General features: G+C 46.0%; 1 protein-coding gene and 1 long non-coding RNA gene across 2 annotated transcripts in view; one reads left to right on the forward strand and one right to left on the reverse strand.

The window, feature by feature from the left end:
* The window catches only part of NPC1L1 (NPC1 like intracellular cholesterol transporter 1), a 163615-nt gene that overhangs the window by 135824 nt on the left and 5915 nt on the right, over positions 1 to 21876 (forward strand). Inside the window, 7 exon segments of the mRNA XM_085636098.1 lie at positions 278 to 405; positions 1014 to 1140; positions 1349 to 1425; positions 2851 to 3001; positions 19991 to 20222; positions 20763 to 20876; positions 21420 to 21582. Of these exon segments, the coding sequence (XP_085492224.1) occupies positions 278 to 405; positions 1014 to 1140; positions 1349 to 1425; positions 2851 to 3001; positions 19991 to 20222; positions 20763 to 20876; positions 21420 to 21582 (992 nt within the window).
* The window catches only part of LOC146784336 (uncharacterized), a 225014-nt gene that overhangs the window by 1569 nt on the left and 201569 nt on the right, over positions 1 to 21876 (reverse strand). Inside the window, exon 5 of the long non-coding RNA XR_014970914.1 lies at positions 419 to 588. This is a non-coding gene — a long non-coding RNA (uncharacterized LOC146784336). The remainder of the gene's footprint in view (positions 1 to 418; positions 589 to 21876) is intronic.

The raw sequence follows: 21876 nt of genomic DNA on the forward strand, positions 1-21876 counted from the left end.
TCTCTAATAAGCATGATTCGAGAAGGTGGCTACTGTTATCATATGCTTGCTGTTCTTTTCCCTGATTTTGAAAAGTCAGAATAAATTTTCCTTCAATGAAGTAAAATATACAAATAAAATTGAAGGTTCATATATGGCATGCAGCTCACTAAATTTCCGACTTTAAACCACTGCGGTACTTTCTATACATATAAATAAAAAAAATAGATTAAGACAAACTGCAAAAGAAAAGTGATCTTGTTAGTCAATAAATGTTTGCTTTGCCCATGTCTCGCAGGACCTACTTGGCAATTCCGGCCTCGTCATGGGTGGATGACTTTATGGACTGGCTGAACCCCGCATCAGTTTGCTGCCGCAAACACCTCTTTGGACCAGATAAAGGCCAGTTCTGCCCCTCCACCAGCTGTGAGTCCCTTACCTTGCATCTGTGGGAGGGGGTTGGAGGATAGAGGTGCATGGACGAGTAATGAGAGATTCCATTCCAGCCACTGCGATAAGAAGGTCCAATAGTACTTGAACAGAATCAGTCATGAGTCAGGGTTTGCTTTTAATAAACCTTGGAAAAATCTTGAGATTTGCCAAGAAGCTCTGAAAGACAGAAAAGATGGAATGAAACAGATTAAGTGGGTCTTTTAGAGGTAAGTCTATCATCAAAGTGGCTTGTCCCCCACCCTACTGTCCCTTCAAAAGTGGCTCTGGTATGTGACTGCATCTTCGCCAGTACTGCTGCATTTCAGAGTAGAGCCTGCCTGGTGATTAATTGTGCCCCAGCTCTGCCAACCTTTCTGAGGCATTGGCCTGACGTGGCACCCTCTGCCACATCATTATGTGCCCTTCAGAGGAGAACGTGACATGTGAATGGCTGTTTCTACCTGTCAGACAAACATTTCAATGAAATGCGCTCACACTCACGAACTCCTCCAGCATTGGATTGCCTCTGTCCTCCATGTACACATACCTGCTGGACAGAGCCTACCTTGAACCGCTGTTTGTTATTCTCTCTCCCCTTACAGCTTCCCAGAGCTGCATCCAGAAGTGCTTGAAACCTACCACTGGGGCGGTGCGGCCCAACGTCATGGAGTTCAACAAATATCTGCCTCTGTTCCTCGGTGACCTGCCCAACTTGAACTGCCCCAAGGGGTAGGTGCGCAGTCTCTCTCAACTCTGGGAAGTTCAAAAGCCTCGATTTAGCCGCCCTGAGTTCACCATAGGCTTCAACCATTGGAAATGATTTATGAGTTGTATAGGTTTCTAGTCACTCAAAGTGTAATTCTCCATACAACTGTAGCATTTTATCAACTTGCTGACTACTAGTGTATTTTAACGATTTACCTTTCCTGTTTTGCAGAGGATTGGGAGCCTATGATAGCGCCGTGAGGCTGGCCGGCGACTCCAACTCTACAAATAACAGACATGAAATCAGAGGTAAAACCCAAAACAGGCCACATGCTGCTGTCTGTTAATGCAAGTCCGACTGACTCGACTCAAGTCTCACAGGCACTTCACAAGCAAGCCTGGCATGTGGCTAACTCTATCACTGACCTCATACATCCTTTCCAGAAATGCTTAGCCTCTACTCACCAGCTGGTCACTCCTAAAACTCACAAGGCCAAATGCACTGGCCTAGGATTCCCGTTATTACGGCAAGACTGTGCCCCGTCTCCATCGCTGATCACTTATCTAGACATTTGGTCCTTTACAAGCACCTCAGAACCTGGCTATTCACAGCAGGGAAACATCCTTTACCCTGCAGTCACAACAACGGCCTGCCTTTACAATGCAGTCACTACCCTGACTACGATGCTACCACGCTTTACTTTACCATGCAAGCAGTTATGACCACTTGCTTTAGGGTCACGGTATTGGACTGTTGTTGGATGTGTAAGTCCGACACCTTCCCTACTGTTGTGTGGACTGGAGTTGGGATAGTAATGTATACTATTCCAAAGGCCAGCGCCCCCTAAGGCAAGTCGTTGGAACTACTTGCGTGGTAAAGTAACGCGTGGTAATGTTGCAGTCGTGACAGTGTTGAAAAGGCAGGCAGGGTAAATGCATACGGGGCTCGGTCATACAACCTTCACAGCATCCATTCCAACGTATCTCTTTAGACTAGCGGTCTTTGTCCATCATTGCCTTTTTAGGTCACTGCCGTGGATTGGAGAGCAGGTTTCATTGTTCCTCTCCTTTATTTAAGCGTAATATTTCAGAGGCTAAACATGTGCCAAATACTTCACCAGCCTTACTGGCCAATCAGAGGCCAGCTGACATATGGAAAAGAGTCAAATAAATCTTTCAGGGTCTCCGGCATGTTAGGAAGTCTCTTGATTTCTGGTAACCCCGTTCACCTCTAACTATTAAAATTGGCTTGGTCCTGGTCAATGATCCTCACCATTTCTCCTGTGGACGACCCCCTGAAATACAATTTCGTATCCAGAGGAACCTCTACATACGAAAATGTATTCCGGACCGAAAAAGTTAATAGTAGGGAACGCAATTCAATTACTACTAAATTATTGTCAAGGGAATTTATTTGTTTAGAGTTGCTTACACGTACAAAAGATCGATTGAGCATATTGTGCCACAAACATCGCCCATGAAAATATCCTGGAAAATAACTTACTTTGAAATTTTGATGAAATAATTCATTAAGAATGTATTTGTTATTCCACGTTTTAGTTTATTAATCCACAATTTTTATGAACGAGAGAACCCACCTACTTGTCTTAATTCTACCGATCTCTGAATCAATCAGGTGGTTGTTTTTTGTGCGTATATGACACATCAAAGTTTGTTTTGAAATGTAAAAGTTCAGCAAAAGAATGCTATTGATTTCTGCTTCTGTCTTCGCAGCAACCAGGTTCATGGCGTATCACACCCCGCTTAAAAACTCCCAAGAGTACACAGCAGCTCTGAAAGTTGCCCGGGAGCTAGCAGCCAACATCACTCGATCAGCGAGGCAGGTGCCCGGCACAGACCCAAATTTTGAAGTCTTCCCTTACACGTGAGTAAAGAGGTTTCTAGCGCTTAGATACACTGCAGCCGGGTCCTTATTGGACTGAAAAGCACAGGTGAAAGTAATGAGCGGGGGCTCACTTGGTATTTTCTTTCACTACTAATAATGAAAATGGAAGTTGTTCTCTGAGTCCTAGACGGTTGGGAGGATGCTTTTGTATCCAAAGTAGAAAGAAATAAGAGTTTCTGGGATCTAAGAAAATAGTTAGGCTCTGATGGAGGAGTGAGGACAGCAAGTTAACACAAGACAGGTTAATTCACTTGTGTGCTACCCGGGCATCAACCTACCAGGCTCTTTGTCTCTTACCCTTGCATCTGCAGGGTGCCAGTTTAGCTGAGGTCTGAGTCACAACCCAACTAGAGCTCGCCCGATTGGTGCTTATGTCAGGCACAGGTAAGATCGGTGGGGCGGGGTGGGAGGATAAGTCGACAGACGACAGCATAGGTACGATGCGGCGAGCACAAGGTAAGTGTTGTCTGTTGACTTACCATTACACCCCACCCTGCCCCATCGCTCTTACCTGTACCAGCCGCACCTGGCTTATACCCCTTTTGGAGCTTGAGAGGGGTTTGGGATGTGAACTCCTGCTTAAAAAGTTTGACTTCCTCTGCCCTAGCAGAAGTAGGAAGAAAATGGGCCTTTTAAAGTTTGTGTAGGTCCTGTTCAGGTTGCCAGCCTTGACTGCGATTTCATTCCCTTCCTCCTTCATTGGAAGCATTTAGTCAGCAGTGGGCAGTATCCTCGCCTCTAAATAAATAGATATTCAGGCATACTTTTACTTATTCAACAGCAGCTCTGCCTGGCGCAAGTCTCCATATAGATTAATGGGCCCTTTCGGAGGACCCCTATTTTGATATACAGGCAAACAGCCTCTCGCTGCCCCTGGGGTTTAGCTGGTTAGCCCTTATTACAATTATAATTTGCATGTCTATCTCTCACATACCCTTACCAATTATAATGCCATGTGCGCTGTCCCATAACATGATAGCCAAACCTTCCTGGTCATCACACGTGACATGAAAACACTTCCCATATAGGCTCAAAACAATAACACCACCCTTCCAACCACACACCCTTCAAGTGGTTACACGCTGTAGTGATTCACATAGGGCTAGTAAGCGCTACACAAATGCTACAATACACTACAATACTTGGGGAAGGCCCATCGCACTCACTCTTACAACCACACACACAAACATACTTCATACATTACTCAAACTCAGCCTCTCATGACTTCCATGGTTCTGCAGGGAGTGACTATGGTGCCTTGAGGCTAATTAGCAATTTTTTTATAAACCAACTTTGTTGAGTTTCTTTTCAAAGAACCGCACAAATGCAACCAAACAAGGCACTCATTTAGCTCATCCCACTTACAATCACTTATCCCTGCAAACATCATTGCATCAGATACCACAGTGCTTGTAACCCAGTCTGAAGTATTCCCACAAATATCCCGATATTTAGGGGTGTTTAATGGGGTAGCCTCTGGCTCAGTAGACCAGTTCTTCTTGCTATTTAGGGGTGTTTAATGGGGTAGCCTCTGACTCGGTAGACCAGTTCTTCTTGCTTTATGCACCAACCTATGGCTGCCTTCCATTCCGATGTTTTGGGGGTGGAGATTTCCAATTGCGAGTAATGTCTTGAAATGCCAACATTGTGGCTTGTCCTACCAGTGTATGCTCCCCAATGGTGTCGCCTAAATCCTCTAGGATACCCAGTAGGGCTATTTTGGGATATATTTCCACAAATGTCCCTAATACCCGCGTGAGGACTCTTTCGATAGCCTGCAAGTACATCGCAATCAAGGGACACAACCACACCACATGAAAGAAATCTGCATCCTGGTCCATGCAGCAGAGCAGGCTAAAGTATGGATCTTGTGTGTGTACCAGAGGTGTCAAGGTGTGATGTATATTACATGTATGTTACATGTAGGTATTTTAGTTGGATCAGCCTGAGGCGGAAGGGGATGGAAATAGTTTGGGAGCTATCCTGGCATCTCTCCAGTCAGCATCATCCAACCGATCTGCCCATTTCTGCTTGTGGGCTGTGAACCTGTCTGGGTCTTTAATAATTAAGGATCTGTGTATTTGGGTAACCCCATCTCTCCCCAGTTGTCCAATCACGAGACTGGCTTCAAGTGGTCTATACTCAGGGAGGTCCGCTATCTCCCATTGGTGCCTTGCTAGAGCACGGCGCAGCTGTCGATTCTTATGAACTTGAGTTTTGGAGAGTGCAAATTGGGCCTGAAGGTCTTGGAAGGACAGCGTAGTCTGCCCCTGCCAAATATTTCCCAGGTTTGTAATACCAACTTGTCCCATTTAGTGAACCCCTCCAGAGCAGCGTGTCTCAGCTAGTTCTCTTTACGCAGAAGAGTCTACTGTGTAGGTATCTTTCCCCAGTCAATCATACATAGCGGCAGCCGCCAGGTCAGGAACATCATTCTGATAGGCTCTGGAAGGCGTTGGGGAGGGACTCCTCGTATAGTGTAACCAGGATATTGTTGAGGCCTATAAGTGACCGTTCTGAACGGTACATCGGATCTCTCCATCTGCCACACAGACAGTCTTTAACTACCAGGAGCTGCACGGCCCAGTAACAGCATTATATGTTTGCCCTACCTAAACCTTCATCTTATAGTTTGACAACATTTGTCTAGGGCGCAGTGAGGTGGACAGTCTGCCCAAGAGGCTCATTTTGCAGAATATAGAGGAATCGGGAGAGAATCATCATTTTAAACAAAGAAATCCTGCCAAATATATGGAGTGGGAGCTGAGTCCATTTTTGAAAGTCTTGCTTCATTCTGGTCGGAAGTGAGAAAGGCTAAGACTCCAGGACAGGCCTAGTTTATGTGTAATGAGTATGCTGTAAAGGAAGGTAAGCTGCTTGGCTGGAATGGTAGATTGCCAGGAGATGCTGTCCGTGTCACCTTTAAGTGGAACCTGCAAAGATCTGGACATGTTAGTTCACAATCCAGAGGCTATGTTGTATAAATCCAAGAGCTGCAAGACATGTGGTCCTGATACTTGGGAATTTGTCAGATGTAATAGTATGTTGTCAGCGCATACAGCCACTTTACCCGTTTCAACTCCCCTCAACCCCAGCCTGGTATTTTCACATCACGCCTGTGGAAGAAGGCTAGAGGTTGAATAGCAAGGGCAAAGAGGATGATCTATAGGTGCAGCACCTTTATGGATAGAAAAGGGGTGGGGGAGCACTTCATTGATCTGCACTTGGGTGGATAGGTGTCAGTAAAGGAGATTATAGTATCTCAGAAAGCGACACATCTGGAGTGGAGGCAAGCTAGTGCAATTTGAAGGCATTTGATGCAGAGGCCGGTACTGTGGCCAGGTATAAAGCCACATTGGTATGAGTGGATAAGGGTGGGTAGTACGGGAAGATGCCTATTGGCGAGATCTTTTACAAATATCTTAATACCTGAGCTAATCAAGGAGATAGGTCAGTGGGAGGAGCATTTGTCCACAGGACGTCCTGTTTTATGAATGATCACTATGGTGGCTAAATCAAATTCTGAGGTGAACGCGCCTTGGGCCTCAGCCTCCGTGTAGAGATTTAAGAGGTGAGGAGTCTGTACTTAAGAGCGGTGGCTCCTCCATTAAGGCAGAGGAGCGTCACCAGACTGCTCTCAGAGCAGTGCAAACAGGAAAAATAAAATGATAAAACGATGTTAATATCATTTTATTTTTCAGCACTGAGACAGTTAAGGGCAGGGTGAGGCAGGGGTATCCTGACAGAGAAGGGAGGAGGAGCGATGGGCACCAAAAGAGTGCATGTCGGTTTGGCAGGCCATCTTAGAACGGCCAAATCGACACGCACACTTAGCATTTCTCCAAGCCAGGTTGTATTGCACAGCAGGGTGGAGAACAGACACAGGCTCCCAGACCCTGTCTGAGTACCAAACCAGGCCGCTCAGACCAATCCAGACGCTTCTCTCATTCTCGTAATAGTATTACCAGGATGACAGCAGTGTCATGATAGGCTTTGGGGATTTTAGGAGTCTGTGCACTGCCGGGAGTTAACAGGGGCAGAATAGGATAGAGGCGGCAGCCGGCAAGTAAGTAATCTTTCCTTCTTTTCTTCCCTACGCTGCCCCACCACTTTTACTTGCGCTCATAGTTTGGAAAGCATACCCTATTTCTTTCTCTGTTAAGTGGTAATTCTAGTTCTGCTGCTTGGGACAGTGCCAGTGATGGAAGGAGAATGTCAGCCAGGATTAACCTGAACTATTCATTCAGGAAGCGCATTTGTTAGCATAAAGGGCTTGGTAGTATTCCATTAACGTTGCTGCGATACTAGTAGCTATACATTTCTTTTCACTGGAGTGGTTCTGGATCTCAGGGAATATCCTAGAGGTCATCTCTCTGGTGGCCAGGCAGTAGAGTAGTTTATCAGAATTATCTCTGTATTCATAGATCTTTCTGGTCGAAGCTCTCTAACACTGGTGGGACTCTTCCAAGGAGAGTTAGTGTAGCGAGGTACTGTCAGCTCCAATTGGTGCAGGAGAGTTGAGGACGAATCAGTCAGACATCGATGCTCCAGATGGGGCATTCGGGTTAGCAATTTGACGCTGTTATCTCTTTCTTTGTGGAAGAGTTAGGTTCTAGCAATCCCTCTGATGGTGGCCTTCACAGTAGCCAATAGTGTGCCCATTGAGGCGACTAAGTCATGATTATATCGAAATAGGCTTGAAAGTCCTTATTTCGGTACTTGGAGCATTGGGTGTGGCTATAATTACAAAATGGACCAGCCCTGGGGAGTGATCAGAAATGCCCCATGGATGGACAGCTGCAGCAGTTGCCAGAGAGTCTCTTATGGACATTGGAGGTGTGGGTTTACTTCCTATCCTATGAATGCCATGTCCTCTAGACATCACATAGTCCCATTGAGGACATCCATGCCATCAGGATTTTAGATTTACTTAGTCTGCTCAGTGTTGGAGCCCCTGCGGCATCTCTGTTAGGGTCAGGTAAAGCGTTCAAATCGCCCCTGATAATAGAGATGCCTAGGGGGAAATTTAACACCACAGTTTAAAGTGGTTAGAGGGCCAGATTAGGTGTCTGGGGTGGGACACAGATACATAGATTATAATGATTTTTTTTTAGTAGACCCACCACTCCAATATACCTGCCTTGGTGTCAGGTCTTATTGTAGTTTTGCAGTGACCACCAGGAGGAGCAGTTGGTGCACGAGTATTGCCTCTCCATGGGAGAAAGTCTCTGTCATATCCATATCAGCAGAAAAAGGGGCAGTTTGAGCCCAATAGATGAGTTACCTGCAGCATGAGGACCGTAGGAGTGATTCTTTTGGCGTACTGGAGAGCCGTCCGTGCTCACTACACCACTGGAGTCAAGCTATCCTGGCTGAAGAGGGGTGAAACCCCGAAACCGGTCCTAGGATGCTTGATTCCGGTCCAGGGAAGACATGGCTTGGCAATTCGGACTGAACTGTTCCCATGAGGCAGAGGGTCAAGACTGATTTGCATATGGCCATATCTGAACTGGGGTGGCGTGGTGAGCAGAATAATGATGGATTAAACCCAGATCTGTGACTGGGGGTGAATGTTTTGCCAATGTGCAACATTCTGTCCATCATCTTGTGTGTTTTGCTGTTCGCCCTATGTGGGAAGGGTATGCCCAGGTGTGGGTCCCGTGCTCACTACGCCACTGGAGTCAAGCTATCCTGGCTGAAGAGGGGTGAAACCCCGAAACCGGTCCTAGGATGCTTGATTCCAGTCCAGGGAAGACATGGCTTGGCAGTTGTAGAAGGTCAATGCAGGGAGTACATAAACATAAGTGGTTCTGTTTGATAGAGTTTAGTTATAGATGTGCTGTAAAACTTGATTTCATATGAGAGAATGAATCTCAAAAACACATAGGTCTGAGTAGTTCATTGAAATTACATGTATTATAAGAAAACACAGATGACAATATTTCATCAGATTCAAAAATAGGTGCTCAAAATGTGCAAAGTGAAAATATGCCCTGCAGGTAGGCAATAACATGAACAAATAACATATATAAATGCTTAATATGGCCTGTCCAATCTGTCCAAATACAGTCTCTCTTTCACTGGGCCAGATTAATCTATACATTTAAGCCTAGAAAATGGAGATTCAGTATTGCCAGTTTATGACAACGTCGACGTTTCAACACTCACATGCGGCGTGTGTATTGTAAGCATCAAAACGGGCCTTCATCAGGACTGGATAAGGAGAGACCTGGGATAGAAGAAAGACTATGAGTGATCTTTCTTGGAACCAAAATATGTCTCTCACATGTATCCAACTGTTAAGTAATTTCATAAGTCAATGGCAATGGCTCTGTTTGCTCGTCATAACAGTGAGTTCCCTGTACGATGTAATTCCAATGTTCGGAAGGGCACTGTTTAGAGTAAAGCTGCATCACTTCTGATTTGTGTTACTTATATAGAGAAAGGCTCTGATAGAAGTGATATTGCATCTCTTGCTGATCCGTGTTACTTCAAATTAACATTCTCCTGCTTAGTGGCACAAGGGCATCTACTGTTCCAGCTCACTTAGAGTCGAGTGGAGTCTGCCGAAGACCGGCCCACTTGCCCTTCATTCAGTCAACTAGGAGAAAAAAAGCCAGCACGAGCAGCCAGGGTTTGGTGATGGACCAGTCGCCGCAAGAGAGTGTGGGAGGATCTGCCTCGGGGTAAGACCACCAGTAGAGCCCTTACGTAATGGTTGAGCTAGCATCAGGTTGATACGTCAATTGACTGGCCTTATGTAGTGCCAGTGTCTGATCCGAGCCAGATCTCAGCATCTCTGACCACGGTGGCCTGCCGAGTTAGGCTGTGTCAGTCGATGCGGGCTAGAGCCTCCAGGGTCGACACTCAATGGATCTAGATTTTGGGCAGGCCACTGGCATAGGTCTTCATTGTCTCCCTTTGCATCCAAGCAGGGGTACAATGCTGGGGAAAGTCCAGTCACCTGCTATGGGCAGTCCTAGACCCAGTGTCAAGTTCTTCCAATCAGGCTCACAGTGCCAACTACAGAGCAGGGACAATCTCAGGAGGCAGGCAGAGAAGTAGATCATGGTTGGGGGCCACATAAGATTCACCAGCGACGGGGGTGGTGGGTCTGCCCTGGTAGGGGCCCCCACACTCCCCCAGTGGACAATGGTAGTACTCCAGACTAACCAAACTCGCCCAAGAGATGCCCTTGTGGTCCTGGCTAGAGTCGCTGGTGGTGCAGGAGCCAGTACACCTCACTAGGACATGGATCGTTGTCAGCTGGAAGAATCACACACAGCTGCCCCCAAAACTATATCATTACTCTTGAGTGGCAAAAACAAGTCAATTTTGGAAAAAACGGAACAAATTCAGTTATCAGTAGGCTGGCAATAGCTGTCTGTTTCGTCACTGTCAGCGGTACATGCATGGCAAAACAATAATGACATATGAGCTGAGCAATGTCAAGATCCTAAGATGAATCAGAAAAATGCTAATAACAAAAGTTCCATAACAGGCAATGGCAAAATGGATTTTCATTTTGTGTCCAGGGCTTGTCACAACTGGTTGTATACATGAGCATGGATTTGGAATCCTGATTTTACGAATGTCTGGCCCTAGGATGCTCATACGGACCTGTCAGAGACAGATAACCCTCATCTGTTTCAAGAGTGAAACTGATTAACTTGCTTACAGATGGAGAGGGTCTGGGCATGTAATTTTTTCCGCCCAGCTCCAGTTACCCTAGTGAAATGATAACAGGTAATTTTCAGAAGGTGAAATTCATCACTCATACATGTGCTTCCAAGAACTCCATTATCTCAAGGTACATTTTGCAATGATTTTAGGTGGCTAAAATGACTTACATGCCAGTGTGATCTTCTCTTTATCGACTAACAAAGTCAGGCACATTTTTTTTTTTGGTGGGAAGCTAATTTGTTGAGTGTGGGCTCGCAGAGGTGTGCTATGTTGTACGTCTTGTTATGTCTGTAACACAACCTAATTCTTAAAGTGGTTCAAGTTACCCATTGTGGAGGTCCTTTTAGGTCTAGCCCTTAGTTTTCCCTCTCGCACGATCATGCTGTGTGCCTATAGCCCCAGAACCGAGAACTGGGGTACTTCTTTGCCCAGGAGGAAAATGGTTAGTTTTGAGTTCCAGTCATATGTACATTCTGGTCCACACAATATCTGCCACATACATGCCTGCTGACTTTTATATCTAAGGGGCATATCAGCAACAACCGGCGATAATTATCGCTAAGCGCACTTAGCGCTAGGATAATTATCGCCGGCTAGCGTGGATTTTTATCGCTGAGATAGCGTGCTATTAGCAACGCTTATCTCAAAAGCGATAAAAATCCTAGCGCTAACTGCCTAACGTGAGATTATAGCTGGAAACCCAGCGATAATCTCACAAAATGTGGCGTTAGCTTGTTGATAGGGCCTCACAAACTTAGCCATGATATCCACCTTCTATAGGATATCATGGCTAAGTCAGTCCTGAAGCAGGCATAAGGAAAGTAGCGATAACAGGGGTTATCGCTACTTTTCTTGCCGCTATGCTTCATGGCGTGGGGCTTGATAAAATAAATGTCGCTTAGCGACATTTCTCCTGTCATGTCAGGTCAGGAATACCCACTTTGCATCTCATTAGAGATGCAAAGGTGGGCGTTAGGAATTCGTACGCTAATGCAAGGTTTCACGCGTTAGCGTGAGCTTGCTAATTAGGCGATAAAATTATCGCCGCTTTTTGGCCGACAACGGCCGCAAAAGCGGCGATAATTTTCTATCACTGCGTTGTAGATATGCCCCCCAGTCCCATCTCTCTCTCTGTTACACATTGACGAAACAGAGAGAAGGAATGCTGAGAATGTACTTTGAAGGTAGTGGGACTAAAGAACTAGAAATTTAACCAACAACAAGTTCCTTGTACTTAATCTCACATCAAGTCCCCCTTCCTCCGGTTCATGGAAAATTCTATAGGATCTTAAAGTCTTATATCTGGAAGGCACCAGGATAGTATCTGCAATATATTGCTGAATATATTCAAATTGACTTAACCAAAGCAGACATCCATCCCTGAATTAACATTGAGAATGTTTACAAAAAGTAAGCATAGTAGCTCAAGTGACAACTTTGTGGATAACATTAAGCTGAAATTAGAGGTAAAAGGTCACTGAAGCCACCTTTTCCCTTACTGAAAAGGTTTGTATGCAATCAGAAGTGACAGTGCTCTTACACTGGTCAAGCTTGAAAATGCAAGAACCAACTTGGTGTGCAAAAGAGATCTAACCAGTATGTTGGTCTGTCTAATAATCCAAAGGGATAACAAACAGCTACTCCTTCAGGTATTTGCCGATTTAATGAGGGGCTTCCACTACACACAATTTTAAATGACCTCTCCAGCCTCTCGTTCTGAGGGCCACATTTTTCCACGCGTTTCGCCAATAAAAGCATTTTAAGGTCAAAGGGGCACATGCATTAACATAAAGAATTGCGATCCCTTAATAGCGATTTTTTAGAAATCGCTATTTAGGAATCGCAATTCCTTGTGCATGTAGGAATCACTAAAAAAATTGTGATACATATTCCTTATTTGGGAATTGCAAATTGCGATTCGCAATTAAGGAATAGCTTCCCATTCATTCCTATGGGCCTAGAGACCTATAGGAATGAAAGGGAATTGCATGCTTAATTTGTGAGTTCCCAATAGTTACTCGCAAATTGCGCATGCAATTTCAAGGGTGCCAAAAGGACACCCTGATTCACCCCTGAAATTGCCATGTGACCACATGTTGCGCGCACACATGGTCCCAAGGGCGAGTGTGTGTAACATGGAACTTTGAAAAATGCATAAATGCACTTTAGTGCATTTTTCAAAGTTTTCGCAAATTACCATCAACTTGAAATTTCTTTTTATAACATACTTTATTGAGCACCACAAAGTGAGTTCAGATTTGTCATGACAAGTACAACCTGGTATTTTCTGTGTTTTTCTAATTGTATACACGTATGTCCTTCATGTACTATTAAACAAAACTGCTAGCATATGCCAAACTAGGAGAGGGTAGTCTCAAGGCGAAGAAAAAATGGGTGCACATACAGGATATACAATATTGTGCAGTTCCAAGAGTAATATATAACTAAACAACCCCATTAACATACAACCCCCCTCCCACCACCCTCCCTCCTGGCCTGTCGTTTCCTACATAGTATTCGACCTTTGTGTATGTGTGTAGACTCCCGGCTGCAGGGTATTACTGGAGTGCAGCGGATGTGAGTATAGGACTCAGAGCAACCCTTTAAACCGTGGATTGCATAGCACTGGGTACATTACGGGGTAGGAGTGAGATGTGGAGGGTGAAGATCTAGTGCTTTAAACCCTTCCAGCATGAGATCCCATTCCATAGAATTGGGATGCTTACGCAGCCAGTGGGCCTCTTCGCGTCTAATTCCCATGCTTTCGGCACCGCACCAACGTACCTCCTCTTCCTGCCATGCAGGTAAAGTAGGGCATCTGGGGGATTTCCATCTTATGGTGATCACTCTTATGGCCAGTATGAGGGCAAGGAAACGCTGTGGAACCTTCAAAGCACCTGTGCGCTTACGGGGGCCCAGCAGACACTCCAGTATATTATCCGTGAGCTGTAAATGTGTAGTCTCCCTGAGTGCCATTCGGACCCCCCCCCCCCCCCAGTAGTCACAAAGGTGGGGACAGGCCCATACCATGTGAGTAAAGCCTGCTTTCTCATATCTGCAGGGATGTTGGGCGTCTTGAAACATGCAGTGAATTATTTTTGGGGTTAAGTAGGATCTGTGTACACACCATGCATTGTATGAATTTCAGTCTGGCATTGCGGGATACACGCTTAGGATGTTCCATGCTTTATCGGTCAGTGCAACTTCGGTTGTCTCTGACCATTTTGTTCTAAGATCGGTGAGTGGAATGGAAGCTTGTGCCCGGATGCCAACGTATAATCATTTAATAAGATGGCTACACTCCCCCATATAGTAGAGAGATTGTACTGGCTCGTGTTGCGGGGGTTCAGTGTGTTGCAGTGCCCAAGTCGTCCTAACATAGTGAGAGACTGCTACATGGGTTAAATAAAGTTGGTCCAGTACACCAGTGGCCTGTACAAAGGGGTCATGAGCAAGGAGGGTACCATCGGCAAACAGCGACCCAACCTCCATTACACCTGTATTCGCCCAGACATTTAGCCGGGCCTTTGTGAGTCTGCCACCAACGGTCGCTATTCCCAAAAGTGGGATCTTACCAGCATATGGAATTGCAGCTGGGGTGTAAAGGAGGGCCTTCCTCCAGCAGTGAAGTGCTGTTTTAAGTAGTAGAGGTGCAACAGGGGGGAACTTTACCTTCGGTAGTAGCAGGGTGTATAGGGCTCCCCGCTCTCATACCCTATTTCCTGCAGGTTCCGGCCTGCTGCCCAATAAGACAACCATTGGAGCTGGCAAGCAGGGTAATAGGCTCTAAAGTCAGGTACCCCCAATCCACCCTTATGAGGTTCTAACTGCAGTTTCTTGAGGCTAATCCTCCGTCGGACCGTCCCCCAGACAAGTATCCAGAGTTCAAAAGGTAGACTGAGGCACCACAAGAGGTAAATTCACAAAGAAATACAAAAGACGGGGTAGCACCACCATCTTGGAAATTGCAACCCTCCCCATCACCGACAGTGGCACGAATGTCCAAAATGATACACAGGAGTGTATGCCAGTAATCGCCTTTGACAGATTACCATCTTGTTGGTCCGCCTCTGTTCTGTATATCTGGATTCCTAAATGCTTAAATTTATGATGGGCTACTGGTAATTTATAATCACTGAAGTAGAGCGTGTTTGGGTAAGGTCTGTCATGTAGATAGAATGCGTTCTATTTTCCTTCATTTATGGCCAGCCCCAAAATACGTTCAAAGGTGGAAAAGATTGTGGGGAGAGGTCCCCCCCTGGCATCGAGATCACGTGGGTAGATAATTATATCATCGGCATAAATTGAGATTAAGTGTGTGGTACCGTCTATTAAGATCCCCAGGTGTTCAGCAGTCTGCCTCAGTGCTATCGCTAGCGGCTCCAGGGCAAGGACAAACAATAGAGGGGAAAGAGGGCATCCCTGCCGTGTGCCTCTGTGTATAGTGTATTCTCGTGAGATATGTCTTCCGGTACGAGCTCTTGCAGTAGGGCCAGTATATAGCAGACGCACCCATTGAAGATATTCTGGCGGAAGCCCGAAGCGTCGCAGGGCTGCAAACATGTATCCCCATGTAATGGAGTCAAAGGCTTGGCGTAGGTCCAATGCTATACAACCTGCAGTGGCATACTCCGCTGGGGTAGCCTGCATGATGTGATGTAAGCGTCCAATATTTAGGGAGGTACTGCGTGCGAGCAGAAACCTGCATTAGTCTTTGTGAATTAGGGTAGTTAGGTGGGGTAGGAGTCGGTTGGCTAGGAGCTTACTTAGGATCTTGTATTCGGTCGCTAATAGAGACAATGGAAGGTAACTAGGTAGGTCCGCACCGTCTCGTCCCAGTTTGGGGAGTAAAATGACTAAGGCTTGCATGGTGGAATGGGGCAGGTGAGCAGACTCTAAGGCTGTCCCATATAGCTCTTCTAACTTTGGAACTAGAATGTCTGAGTAAGTTTCAAAGAATTCTATAGGCAGGCCGTTGAGACCCGGGGCCTTGTTAAGCTTCAGCCCCTTGATAGTGACCCGTATCTCATGTCTAGTAATGGGGCCCGAAAGCTCCTTTTGTATGTCTGCCTTAAGACATGGGTATGTGAAACCATTGAGAAAGTCATCTACTACAGTGTCGTTAATATGTGTAGGTTCGCTATACAGAGTACTGAAATAGTTACAAAAGGCGTAGTTTATCTCTAGTTGAGTGTGGACTATGCCCTTGTTAGGTACATTAATCCGGGTGATATGGGGGGGGGGGGTGTTGGGCTGTCTCTCAATATCCGGGCCAACAGCGATCTTGCCTGGGTCCCTTGCCACAGCGTGTTCTAACTCGGTCATTAGGTTTTCTATACGGATAAGGTTTCTATGAATCTCCTGCCGAGCCCCCACTGTCGATCCAATTGCCACACCCCTCATAACCACCTTAAGTGCGTCCCATTCGAAAAGATTGGAGGAAGCTGTGTTCCAGTTCTCAGAGAAGTAATTTGTGATAGTTGTAGATAGCATGGTACGAAAGGGGGCATCCTCTAGTAGCTGGGGCCACAGTTTCCAAGTAGGGAACCATCAACTTGAAATTAATGGTAATGGCTTGGCAGTTCGGGCTGGACTGTTCCCATGAGGCACAGGGTCAGACTGATTTGCATATGGCCATGTCTGAACTGGGGTGGCAGAGTGGGCTAAAGAACGGTGATGGATCAAACCCAGATCTGTTGACTGGGTGTGAGTGTTTGATTGGTTCTGACGCTCAGTCCATCACCACCCCCTTTTGTACCGCTTTGTTCGCCATAAGTTAGCAGGGTATGCTCAGACGTGAGTCCCTTTGCTCACTTTGCCACTGGATTCAAGCAAGCCTGGCTGAAGACGGCTGAAATGCCAGAAACCGGTCCTAGGAAGCTTGTTTCCGGTCCAGGGAAGGCATGGCTTGGCAGTTCGGGCTGGACTGTTCCCATGAGGCACAGGGTCAGACTGATTTGCATATGGCCATGTCTGAACTGGAGTGGCAGAGTGGGCTAAAGAACGGTGATGGATCAAACCCAGATCTGTTGACTGGGTGTGAGTGTTTGATTGGTTCTGAAGCTCCGTCCATCACCACCCCCTTTTGTACCGCTTTGTTCGCCATAAGTTGGCAGGGTATGCTCAGACGTGAGTCCCTTGCTCACTTTGCCACTGGATTCAAGCAAGCCTGGCTGAAGACGGCTGAAATGCCAGAAGCCGGTCCTAGGAAGCTTGTTTCCGGTCCAGGGAAGGCATGGCTTGGCAGTTCGGGCTGGACTGTTCCCATGAGGCACAGGGTCAGACTGATTTGCATATGGCCATGTCTGAACTGGGGTGGCAGAGTGGGCTAATGAACGGTGATGGATCAAACCCAGATCTGTTGACTGGGTGTGAGTGTTTGATTGGTTCTGACGCTCCGTCCATCACCACCCCCTTTTGTACCACTTTGCTCGCCATAAGTTGGCAGGGTATGTTCGTGAGTCCTTTTCTCCCTTTGCCACTGGATTCAAGCAAGCCTGGCTGAAGACGGCTGAAATGCCAGAAACCGGTCCTTGGAAGCTTGTTTCCAGTCCAGGGAAGGTATTGGCTTGGCAGTTCGGGCTGGACTGTTCCCATGAGGCACAGGGTCAGACTGATTTGCATATGGCCATGTCTGAACTGGGGTGGCAGAGTGGGCTAATGAACGGTGATGGATCAAACCCAGATCTGTTGACTGGGTGTGAGTGTTTGATTGGTTCTGACGCTCCGTCCATCACCACCCCCTTTTGTACCGCTTTGTTCGCCATAAGTTGGCAGGGTATGCTCAGACGTGAGTCCCTTGCTCACTTTGCCACTGGATTCATGCAAGCCTGGCTGAAGACGGCTGAAATGCCAGAAACCGGTCCTAGGAAGCTTGTTTCCGGTCTAGGGAAGGCATGGCTTGGCAGTTCGGGCTGGACTGTTCCCATGAGGCACAGGGTCAGACTGATTTGCATAAGGCCATGTCTGAACTGGGGTGGCAGAGTGGGCTAAAGAACGGTGATGGATCAAACACAGATCTGTTGACTGGATGTGAGTGTTTGATTGGTTCTGACGCTCCGTCCATCACCACCCCCTTTTGTACCGCTATGCCCTTGTTAGGTACATTAATCCGGGTGATATGGGGGGGTGTTGGGCTGTCTCTCAATATCCGGGCCAACAGCGATCTTGCCTGGGTCCCTTGCCGCAGCGTTTTCTAACTCGGTCATTAGGTTTTCTATACGGATAAGGTTTCTATGAATCTCCTGCCGAGCCCCCACTGTCGATCCAATTGCCACACCCTCATAACCACCTTAAGTGCATCCCATTCGAAAAGATTGGAGGAAGCTGTGTTCCAGTTCTCAGAGAAGTAATTTGTGATAGTTGTAGATAGCGTGGTACGAAAGGGGGCATCCTCTAGTAGCTGGGGCCACAGTTTCCAAGTAGGGAACCATCAACTTGAAATTAATGGTAATTTCCAATCCCTAATTGCGGAATCACAATTTAAAATTGCTTGATACATTGCATTTAGGGAATCGTAATTTGCGATCCCCTAAATGCATTTGCAATTTAAGAAATCACAAATTTTGCGATTACTTAAATTGCGAATTTGCATTTGGGTTGATACATCCCAAATGCAAAAATACCAGTCGCGAAGGGGCAGATTCTGCGAATTTGCCCCTTAGCAACCGGTATTTAGAATGATGCATGTGCCCCAAAATGTGGAGGAAAGGCCCTGCTAAACTTTCTCCTAGTTACAGTAGTTGAGATGTTCCCAGGTGTGTTAGTAGGCATTAGCACAATGTGCTTGGGCCTTGGAATGAGGGTCTTCATTGTTTGTGAATAAAGCCTAGGCCACACAAAAAAGGCCATGCAGGGAAAGGGATAGACACACAAATAAAGCTCTAACCTCATTAAGATTCTTCCTTTAACCTAACTTGACTTTTCATAATCTAACCACTGTGCACTATAAACATTCCTGATACAAGAACTGAGGGGCATAGCATCAATGGCCAGCGATAATTGTCGCTGGCCGTGCTTAGCGATAATAATATTATCGCAGGCTATCTCTGGAATTTATCGCCCTGGTAGCGCATTATTAACAACGTGTTTCTCCAGGAGGATGATAATTCCAGCGATAGCGAGGTTATCGCCCTTTTGCAGGGAACATCGCTGATTTTCCAGCGATGTTCCCTGCAAAACGGCGATAACCTTGCTGATACGTCCCACAGGGTCGTATCAGCATAATCCACCTCCTATGTTAGGGGTGGCTAAGTCAGGATGTTTTGCAGACTTTAGATTTGAGCGAAAACTGCCGTTTTCGGCAAAATCTAACGTGTGCTAAAATCAAATGGGCTGCCTTGCAAATATCGCGATGTAAACATCAGCGATATTTGCAAGGTAGTCCATTGAGGTTACGCCCAGTAACGCCCACTTTGCATCTCATTGGAGATGCAAAGGGAGGCGTTGGGGAAAAGTGTGCTAACATGTGATTATGCATGTTAACACCTTCTTGTAAATTGGGCGCTGGTTTATCTCCGCTTTTTTGGCTTTGTAAGCCAAAAAAGCGGAGATAGAGCCCTTGTAAATATGCCCCTGTGTTGGATATGGGAAAGAGAGAGCAAGATACATGGCCCAACCACATTAGATTTGCTCCCTTTTACTTAATAACTTAATGGTCAGGAGAACTTCCTTCAATTCCAGGAAATACTGATAGAAACCTTCCTAATATGTTTTCCATTTCGACCCAAACTCACTTTTAGATGGATGAGAAGACCTTACTCTGGCGTGCATTGGAAAATCGATCACTGTGGGCACAGTACACACTCAGAGCACATGTAATGCAGCTCAGACAGATCAAGCCAAAACTGTTTTTTTTATATTCCTTGAGCCTGGCAAGTGGTGAAATATAAATAAGCAGAGGGTCAGTGCATGCAGTCTGGCCGACAAAAGGCACCATGGCTGCAGAAAATACCCAAGTTTTACCAATAGTTCACAGATATGAAAAAATATGCTCAACGTCACTGAGGACGGAAGGTGCTAAGATAAGGAAACAGGTGACCTTGTAGAGGTCATGTCAACCCCTGTCCACATTTAGGGCTATGGATGCTATTGGAATTGAAAAAATGATTACTTTTGTACTTGTCATAAATTCACACCAGTTGGTAGAGGATATTCATTGCCTGGGGGGAAGGGGAACAAGCATTGGGTACTGTATTGATTTACCCTCTCCAATAATGAAATGCAATATTATGCAGGAAAGAAGAGGCATGATCCTTATACTTGTTGTCCTTCCTCACCTTGCAGAATAACCTATGTGTATTATGAGCAGTACCTGACCATCGTTGAAGATGGCCTCATCATCCTGTCTATCTGCCTCATCCCCACCTTTGTGGTATGCTGCATTCTCCTAGGCATGGATATCCGCTCTGGCTTCATCAATCTAATCACCATCATCATGATTGTGGTGGACACTGTGGGGGTTATGACCCTCTGGAGCATAGACTACAATGCAGTATCCCTCATCAACCTGGTCACGGTAAGCAAGGCCTCCTTCCCAGGCTGCAAATGGGCAACCAAGACAATCATGAAGTATGAGATCACAAAAAAGTGAACAGTGAAATATCACAAACGGAGTTAAAAATTCGAGTAGGACTGTTAACAGGGCCACTATGCAAGTCTTAAAAAGAGCCTATTCAACTCTTATTCACTTCCATATGATCCTTGTGTAATTCATGTGCAATTTGTCTGAAGATTTCCCAAATGACTCATCGTGACTTAAAGTACAATGCAGGAAATTAAACATAAAGTAGAAAAGAGGGGATATGAGAAAGACACTGATTAAACCCTAATTCAGGTGCAGAACTAAGTACAGGAAGTTATATTCCCAGACAGACCAAATCTAGGGAATTAGATTGTCCACAGCTGCTAGGAAATGCTAAATGTGTGTTCAGTTCACTATGGATCTCTGTCACCCCCCCCCCTGTTTCCCCCCCCCCAATGATTGCTCCGGATGGCAAATCTGCACCGTGCAGGATTGCATAAGAAAACTGATACCACCCCCTTCTCTCTCCTACAGGCTGTTGGTATCTCAGTGGAATTTGTTTCCCATTTGACCCGCTCCTTCGCCATCAGTGTCAAGACCACCAAAGTGAAAAGAGCTAAGGATGCCACAGTGACTATGGGCAGTGCGGTAAGTAACGTACAAAGGTCCATGTTTTATCCAGCCCAAGAGTTAATACATTTAATAAATCCACCAGATAATTATATTGTGAGGATCTTGGCTAGCAGTATTCAGCCTGTTGGTCTTCACCTGGATTTATTCATCAATTTTTGGGGGAAACGTAATTTGACATAATAAAATTGATGCACTCATAGAGAAGAAATGCTGTACACCCTTTTATTCAGGCAAACTTACCAAATGGATGCGAAAAGACCTGGCATATGTTACTATTTCAGGCTCTTCAGAAAATAGTTGATATCTGGACAAGCTGGTGCCTCTGGTAGAGTGGTAGAGAGAAGACAGAAACAGTAACTTGTCTCAGTGCTAAAACCTGATATGGAACAACTCTTTTCTGACCCTACTGGTGTTTTGGAGGTGTTAGTCTGACCTTAGATGTGTGCAGTTCCCTAAAATCTGGTTCAGTACTAGCCCTATGGCCTTGGTTTGACTATTGAAGGAATCAAGGTCGTCTTGGCACCAGTAAATATTTACTTTTCCCTCTTCTCCACACAGGTGTTTGCTGGTGTGGCCATGACAAACCTGCCTGGCATAATTGTCCTGGCCTTCGCTAAAGCCCAGCTGATTCAGATCTTCTTCTTCCGCCTCAATCTGACCATAACGTTACTAGGGATGCTGCATGGGTTGGTCTTCCTGCCGGTGGCCCTCAGCTACTTTGGTAAGTTTTGCAGGACTGAGATCCAGCCATAGTCCGTGCAGGTAAGAGCGATGGGGCCGTGTGTGTGGGGGGATTTCAAGGGACGATACAGAGGGTAAATTAAATAAATAATTATTTTTCCCTTGGCATCGTCCCTCTAAATCCCCCCCCCACCCATTGTGGCCCCATCGCTGTAACCTGCATGGACCATGGCTGCTAAGATCCACTCTATGCCACCATTTCGGCTAAACCACAGCGATTAAAGTTACTGCCTAAAAGAAGCATGTGTATCTCAGTGAGTTATCACTCCTCGGC

The sequence above is a fragment of the Triturus cristatus genome, chromosome 11, assembly GCF_964204655.1.
Source record: "Triturus cristatus chromosome 11, aTriCri1.1, whole genome shotgun sequence".
Classification (NCBI taxonomy): domain Eukaryota; kingdom Metazoa; phylum Chordata; class Amphibia; order Caudata; family Salamandridae; genus Triturus; species Triturus cristatus.